A 9,015-nucleotide genomic window follows, 5' to 3' on the forward strand; every position below is an offset into this window, starting at 1 on the left:
AATATAGTTAGGTCGGGAGGAGTCTGATCGATGAAGGTATAACCCGGTCATCAGCACCGAGCATCGTCTCGGCTTCTCTCTACAGCTAGATGGTTCTGCTCGGTGAATTGATGGAACGGTGAGAAGTTACGTTTCATTTTATTATTTACTTTTATTTACTTCATCAAGTTACTTCAAAATGTAAACAGTAACTTGTAAAAGTTATAAAATAAAATAGCATACATATTATGTAATCATTTTAACTATGTATCATAATACTTTATTTAATAGACCATTTTACGAAACACAAAAAAATCTTTTAATCAGTTTTTACTTTGATTTTCTTTGATTTATACTAAATGTCGTAGTAGTTGATATGATTTATCAAGTAAATATATTTAAAATAATTAATTACATATACAGTAATACAAATTTTACTTAACACAATATTAAAAGTTATTTTTCAAATATAATTAGAATATAAAATTCATTTTAAAAAAAAATTTAGTATTTATACAATTGCAACACCGGCTGTAATCAAATTGACAAAGACATGTTGAGTCGTTTTCCTATGTGGATACGGAATTAAACTTAAATATTATCTAAAGTTCTAAATAAAAGTGTAAATAAAAATGTCTACATCGATAGACCAAAAAGCTTATTTGCAGAAATATCTTGGTGGACCATCTAAAGATAAAAAGAAGAAGAAGAAAAAGGTCGTCAAAGGACAAGGGTAAGTTTTGTCGTGTTAGATCCTGTAAACATTATAACACCAATTTACTTTCTATATAATAATAAAGTAAGTAAGAGCTTTTATTCAAAATTATTCCTGCAAATAAATTTTATTACATGGATACCTTATTAAAATATTGGTCATTTTTGTATGTATTTACATTTCACATTTGCAATTTCAACTCATTTTCTACAAACAGATCTATTACCAAAAATTGCTGATCTCTTTTTGAGATATAATAATTGTAAAAAGGCCCATACTTACATATAATAAGCTATATATAAATATAAGAAATCAGTTTTGAATCCCAAAAAAATAGAACCTCGCTTTTAATTAGTGCAAAAATTGGTTATCAATCCTCAACTCTAGTTCAATATTATGTTATCATTTATTTTATTTGTTACAAGTATGGTTACTCGGAGTTTTTATAACTTCACAATCATTAGTAACTTAATATGATCAAAGTAATCCCATAACATTCATTGAATCATAACAAAATTTCCTTACAGATTTAAGATAATTGATGATGACTTAGATTTCTCAAAGCTAAGATCATTAGAGGGTGATGAATTGGATATATTAGATGAGGGTGAGGATGCCCCACAGATAGCAGGCATCATAGATGAGAGACCAGAAGAGATCAAGAAGTTGGAACAGTTCAAAACTACCTCTAAATGGAGAGTTATTAACCAGGTGTGTATTTGGGATGAATAAATTCTTATTTCCTTTCTTTCATATTCTTATACCTGGTAATATTTTTACAATGTAAATATTTTTTTAACTAGTGTAATAATCATTACAGAGATCCCATAAACCAATGTTAACATGATTATTTGATGATAATTGTTTGGCAGGTAGCTAATCCCATAAAATTTATTTATAAAATCTTTCACATATTTTAAAATAAATATCATTAAAATATATAAATTAGTTATATACACATTCTGATGTTATTTATATTACTTTGAACACAAACCTCTTCTTTTTCCACTTTTATTGTAAATTGAGTTACCTTTAGGTATAGATACAAAAATTTACTATTTACACAAATTAAAAAAATCTATGTGCGACTATTACTTAATTTTGAATTGACATTTATTTTTGGGACAGCGTGTATAATTAAATTTTGAATATTTGCCTTATTATACTTAACATTTATAAAGATAAGTCAGACACACACAAACTACAATGGAAATAAATAGAAGGCAGCTTAGTAAGCAACCACCTGTGAAGAAATATGCAGCACTCACACAACTATAGTTAACTTGTATCGTGCATTATCTTCTATTGAATTCAAGTCTGTGTATTAAAGTTGTAGTGTATTAGTTTGAACTACATAACAAAAAAATTAACAAGTACTATTAAATCTAAGTTTAAACCGGCTGATTACTGTGGGAAGCGTTGGAGTAGGCATCCATCAGCTGCATTATGATGCTGCAAAAAGTGTATAAAAATAACTTTTCTTAGAAAAAATATAAGTTGCATTGTTTCTTTATACTTGTTATATAATATAATGATAACATCTCTTTATTTTCAGGATGATGGATTTAACAGCAAATTACAAATAGAAGAAATAAAAAAAGATGTCAAAGAACAGGAAAAAGAAAATGAATTGATTTTCGGTAAAATGTACAGCGATTCAGAAGATGAGAAAAAGGATTCTGATCAGTCACCACCAAAGAAGAATACTCAGGATCGATCTAGCAAAAACTCTAAAAGGCCTCAAAACAATAGTGACAGTGACTTCAGTCCCCCGCGGAAAAAAAATCATGAAACTTCACCAAAAATATCAAAAAGAAGTCAAGATAATGACTCTGATCTTTCACCTCCAAGAAAGGCAGAGAAACGAGATATCAAAGATAAACCAAGAAAACCAAGTCGCTGGGAACAACTGGATGAGAGTGAAAGCAAATTTAGAAGTAGATCAAATGGTTCTGAAGATTCATCACCAAGGCGAAAGAAACATAGATCAAATCAGTCTCCCAAAAGAAACAAGATGACCAAAAGATCAGACAGCTCTGATATGTCACCACCAAGAAAATCTCAAAAAATAGACAGAAATAAAAAAAATTCTCATGTATCTCCTTCACAAAGATCTAGAAGAGATTCACCTCTAGGAAAACGCAATAGGACGCCAGATTCTGATATATCACCACCTAGAAAAAGTAAAGATTCACAGAAGAGAAGTAAAAATGACAAAGATAAATATGCTAAAGACAGAAGATATGATTTGTCACCAGAATATTCACAGAAACATAAACACAGACATAAACAAACACACAAATCTCCTGATATAACCAATAATAGAAGACAAGATAGTGACTCAGACATATCTCCACCAAGAAAATCGCAATATAAAAGGGAAGAAAGGAAGAACTACAAAAGAAGTGACAGTCCACCTCCATCAAATAAGAAAATGGCAAAGACTTTGGAAGGAAAGATGGCAGGCTTGCAAGATGCGTATCAGCTACGACAGGAGAACGAGGCATTTAGGAGAAGAGAAGAAGAGGCATTTAGTAAAATGACAGATGATGTATCCGGTAGAAATGCTAAGGCTGTTTCTAGAAAAGGCAAGTATTTTTTATTCATATTCCTGATTATATGCAAACCTTCAGTCAAAGTTATAAAACTACATATAGCCTGGCATTTGATTTAGCACATCGAAAACACTAGTCTTATAATCACATTCTGTATTAAAAACTCTGCTGTATATAATATCTGTTGGTGTTTTTATACAGGCTGATTAGTTATAAAAGTTTTAAAGGGGTAAATGTGTAAACATGGTAAATTAATTTTTATTATTATATCATTATTGTATATCTATTTTCTCAAGATGCTCTATTTTTTATCTAGGTAAAAGGGAGACATCGGAGGAGAGGCAAAAGCAGAAGGAAAAAGCGGAAAGACAAAAGGAACTTGATGAAAAATATAAGAGATGGAACAAAGGGTATGTTATTGATTTGTCTTTAATTAATTATATTTAATTGTGATCATAATATATCTATAAGATTCCCGTTAAGTTATCTAAGGGTAAAGATATCTATGCTTAATTTTTAAAGAGCCAATTATAAATAAACATAAAAAAATAGACATATAAATTTAAAATTTGGGATGAATAGATATGTCGAAATTTTAAGTAATGTACCACTAATTTTATTTTTACCAATACTGGACAAAGAAAAATCTAATAACAAAATAATTATAAAAATTAATCCAACCATTCTTGAATTATATATGTTTAACATATACTCGTCAATGTTTAAAGAAATACTTAGATGTTTAATTTTTATTACTGGGGGTTAACCTCTACCTTCTCCATTAAAAGATTTTTGCTTCACATTGATTTTGTTAATCTTTTATATGTTGTTTTAAATTGAGTCTATATTTCCTTGAAAAACAAATAGTTGAAACTTATTATTTTTTATACGTACTAAAAACACATCTACTTGTAAAACGGTACATTTAATTTTTTTACAATCCAACATTGTCTAAACTTAATATGTAATAAATTCTAGAATTAAGCAAATAGAAGCACAAGAGGCGAAAATCCAAGAATACATGCATGAAGCATCAAAACCCCTTGCAAGACATAAAGACGATAGAGATTTAGAAGACAGATTAAAGCAAGTGGAGAGGGAAGGAGATCCAATGCTGCGATACATTAGAGAGAAGAAAGTGGAGAGAGGAGAAGTTGGACCAGGTATGGTGCCTAAGTGTTAATAAATATAGGAAAATTAGTGATGTACATAATAATAGCATTATTACCCTGGTGTACCTTTATATTGGCTTCATAAAATTAGTAAGTTTTTTGTAACTGTATATGGTATTACAATAAACTAATGTTTCGGAGTTATCATGTAATAAATAAAAAAGTTTATTTTTTTATATGACAATAAATAAAACAGAGACACCCATAGGGTGATATCGAATCAAAAATGAGGAGATGCGCAGAAGATCCAAAGTATCTGACGTAGCTCGAAGAATTGCTCATCTAAAGTGGCAGCATGACTCATGCAATCGATGCACGTTGGGGCCGAAAGATTCTCGAGTGGCGACCACTAGACGGTGAAGCGGCATGGGAAGGCTCCCCTCTAGGTGGACCAACGACATAGTTAAGGTCGGAAGAAGTCACTGGATGTGGGCACCGCAAGACAGGTCGTAGCGATCTTTGGGGGAAGCTTCTAGCGTCTACTATTGAAAATACTTGTAAAAATGGTCACAAAAAAGGCCTTCAAAGTAGGCTCTTTTCATTTCAGGTCGCGTTTGGAACCCTCATACCTTTAAATTGAAGAATGCCATTATATAGGAGTTCAATCTAATTCTAGTAATAAAGTTCAAATTGAACTCTTCTGACATTTCACGATGATCCTAAATTGAAAATAATATGTATAAATATAAATATTATAATACAGACTACATTGAATTAACTTCTGAGTAGTGTTTTATTAATGTCAAAATATAATTACATATTATAATGAAATTAAACATTTTTTTGCCTTTCCAGAAAAGCCTAAATACAAAGGCAACTTCCCTCCAAATCGTTTCAACATAAGACCTGGATATCGATGGGATGGGGTGGACCGTTCCAATGGGTATGAGAAAAAATATTTTGAACACCAAAGCAAGAGGAAAGCACAAGAAGAAGAAGCATATAAATGGAGCACAGAAGATTTGTAAATATGTTATTAAGAGCATAAAAATTAAATATTTGTATATTACAATTATGATAAATAATAGAATTTTGATCTTTTTTTTTGTTTTTTGTTTTATGTTTCTGCAGCTATTTTTATACTTTGCTATAATCGCCCGGCAAATTCAATATTGCACTCTATCAACTGCACTTGCAAGCAAGTGAAAGGGACAGTTGAGGCAGGTGTCAACTATTATAAATACCATTAAAGATTTGTTTAGAATTTTTGTATAGTCATCGTAGTATTGTTGAAATGTGTCTCAATTTTTGCTGCCATCTTTGTTCGAAAAACAAACTTCACTTTGAATTGAAATCAAAAACATGCCTAGTAAGGACACAATTGCACCAACCAAATTATAGATGAATGTAAAACACATCTTTACCATGTTAACACTAACAATTGTGGTATGCTCCGTATTTTCTTGTATCTATTTTGTCGAATACAGTACATTAATAACAATCTCTATCTAGTAAAATACAGATGTAAATAATAGTTTTTTTTTTCAATAGGTTGTGGTTTTTGCCATGTCAATACCCATTGTGACCATCATAAATATGAAGAAAACCAACAACAAACTATCGGATTTTTTACATGTTAATTATCATTATTTATCATCAGATTTAACATGTTTTAACTGATTTCTATTTACTCTACGATTAAGACATGGAGGTCGATGAATGAAAAATTAATGCCGCTTATGATTTCTTTTACTGAGGCTAAAAACATAGAAAGTAAAAATGAAACATAATGAGGAACGTTCGGATTTTAAAAAAAAATTGACACACACACAGTTTTAAAAGTGTAACATAATAAATGTCTACATTTGTTGACGCATACTGCAATCACTGACTGACTATATGACTGACGCTATTAAACCTCCATTAGGCATTATGTGATATTACGAACGCAAATGTTTTTACACAAAGGTTGTTTAATTTTAAAAGGGATGTATGATTTAAATTTAAATAATTTTAAGTAGGTTCTGAAAAAAATTGTAAAAATAAAAGGCTATCCAGTCTTTACAGCTCGAATCAAAATATACGCTTAGGTATGGGTAATATAAGGCCATTGTGAAGGCTTAATAGAATAAATAATGTTATATAGAGATGGTATATATTATGAAGAAATGAAGATTATATTTATATTTTTCATGGAAGTGCACAGCACTTGCACTTTTTACGATGACGAGCAATTCTTCGAGCAACTTTCGTGATTTTAGTCCTGCGTATCTCTTCATTTCTAATTGGATCTCGCAGCAAAACTCCAAGCATAATCTTCTCCATTGCCCTCTGGGTGACCTTGGGCATTGACTACGTTTCGGATTCGTACGTCATCACTGGCCATACGCATTGGATTTTATATACATACAAATGTTAGTTGATAATAACATTATTAATATGGGTGGTTATTAAAAAGACACTAAGTTTTCGATAATTTAGTTCATTATTAGTCAACCTCAAACCTTATCTGAATATCACCTTACAATGTTTTGGAAGAATACAGTCAGATATTAATTAACTAAATACTGTACTCGCCGGATTGAAAATATCTTAAGATGCATTACTTATCACATTTGTTAATGATAAACAGGTAAAAAGGCGTTTACACGAGTATTAAATAACAGTACATATTTAATTTGTGATAATTATACATTTACTGCAAACACAATCGAAACCTTATGATAAAAATAAAATACAACGAACAATTCAACCTAATTAAGCTTTAGTGCAACCGAAACCGCTGTACCTCGCCTTAGGTATGCGCATGGTGAAACGTAGGAGGGTGGAGGGTAAGAACGCTTCTTTCCGCCCATCGTGAATGCTCACGGAGGCGGCGCTCATGTGGTTTCCTCGAGCCTCTTCTCTTTTCTCTACTTAGGCATTGTACAGAGGTTTCGTTAAAACTATGATACTTAATTAATACGATAATAACAACACTAAGAAATGGATAATAACAACTAAATAAATACCGTTGACCGTAAAATGATAACAAAAACAGTTCCACTGTTAATGCAAATCATGAAAACTAATTATAAATCATTTAAAAAAATTTTGAGAACATATAAAAGTTACATTTCAAATCTTTAAAAAATAACTACGTGTAAATGCATCTTAATATTTTTATTATAATAATTTTCAACGCCCACTACAACCTGTAGATGAAAGAGCGCCTTATGTAATTCGTCTGGTGAATATAGCACGACACACTATAAAGTAGATACTTTTATCTCGTTTCATGCAATGAATACGCAAATTCGCATTTTAAAAAATTACTGCCTCGAAAAAGTGGAAATGCTTTTCGTAATTTTCTCAAAAGAAATAAAATCGAAATAAGCAGTTGAAAATAACTTAATAAGGCATAAAGAAGTTTGCAGAATTTAAAAGGAATAGGCTGCCCAATAAATTACGTCGAATTTCAGAAATTTTTATGAAAGCTTACATTAAACTTATATTTATCCTTATTCAATTTATTTTATTGAAAAGTAATAAATTTTCCATTTTTTATCTGTTATGGTTGACACTTTGCTAAATGATTCCAAGTCACCTCCATCATCAGAAAGGACAGTCTGCAATAGATGTTTGCGGTAAAGGTGATGAATTTTCAAACTTTATTCTCGTTCTATGTAACTCTTTTTTTCTGGACAATGCAATCAGTAATTAGACTTTGCAATGATTATATTAATGTTTTATGTAGCTCTCGATATCCAGAAATGCAGATTGCAGCCGACGTTGTAATTTAAAGACTCGTTCATTAGGATCATTAATAAGAAAATGATTTTATTTATTGCAAAGCTAAAGATCATCATCAAGATCAAGATTTTATCTAAGAGTTTCACGATTTTTGGAGACTATATATACGTGGGGTTACTAAACCTACATGAATATTTGTCCAAGAAGTTTTGAATAAAATACAAAACGCACAACATTACAGTACATCAAAACTTTACTTTGCGTAGTGGTTACGTTCGAAAAAAACACAAAGCAAAGTTAATTAAGACTTTCTATACCAAACCATGTAACTACCCAAGACAACGCAACCTCAAAAATCTAGCGACGCAAAGCGAGATATTATGTACACGCCTGAAATGACATTAAAAATATTAATGTCAATAACTTCTATTTAAACTCCTTATAATGTTAGATGCTTTAAAAATAGTCGAATGACAAACAAATCGTACGAACACTAAGCTATTTGCTCTTGTCACAGCATACGTCATCATTGTTATTTCAGTTACACGACTTCCAATACTGGATGTAGGCCTCCTCTAAAGATTTCAAAAGGACTGGTTGATGCCTACCATCCGGCATCTTTTGACGACCTTAAGGTGTCATATTATGTTAGGCAATACATAAATATATATCTTAACTTTTATTATCTTTAGGGAAAAACGTAAAATTTTTTGCATAACAAATTAACAGTATTTCGTTATAAATTCGAAAATAGTTTACTTCTATATACATACATGTTTTAAGATTGAAAATGAAATTTACTGACAGTTCACAACCTTATCCTAGTACAGCAAGAAAAAATGTAATATTTGACATATATAATAAAAAATGAAAAATAAATTAAGCATGTAAAAACTAAGGACCAAAATAATATACAAAAAAT

The 9,015-nt window shown here is 30.5% G+C and overlaps 1 protein-coding gene across 1 annotated transcript; it reads left to right on the top strand.

The window, feature by feature from the left end:
- The first annotated feature begins 525 nt into the window (after positions 1 to 525).
- Positions 526 to 5,427, top strand: LOC137924925 (BUD13 homolog). The gene is made up of 6 exons (XM_068768337.1): positions 526 to 712; positions 1,222 to 1,405; positions 2,250 to 3,282; positions 3,566 to 3,659; positions 4,228 to 4,412; positions 5,217 to 5,427. The coding sequence occupies exons 1-6, from the start codon at positions 612 to 614 to the stop codon at positions 5,387 to 5,389; spliced, it is 1,770 nt and encodes a 589-aa protein (XP_068624438.1). The 5' UTR covers positions 526 to 611; the 3' UTR covers positions 5,390 to 5,427.
- The last annotated feature ends 3,588 nt before the right edge of the window (positions 5,428 to 9,015 follow it).

The sequence above is a fragment of the Battus philenor genome, unplaced genomic scaffold (assembly GCF_028537555.1).
Source record: "Battus philenor isolate CCGP_79_NKW_IND1 unplaced genomic scaffold, ilBatPhil1.0.hap1 SCAF_25, whole genome shotgun sequence".
Lineage (NCBI taxonomy): Eukaryota > Metazoa > Arthropoda > Insecta > Lepidoptera > Papilionidae > Battus > Battus philenor.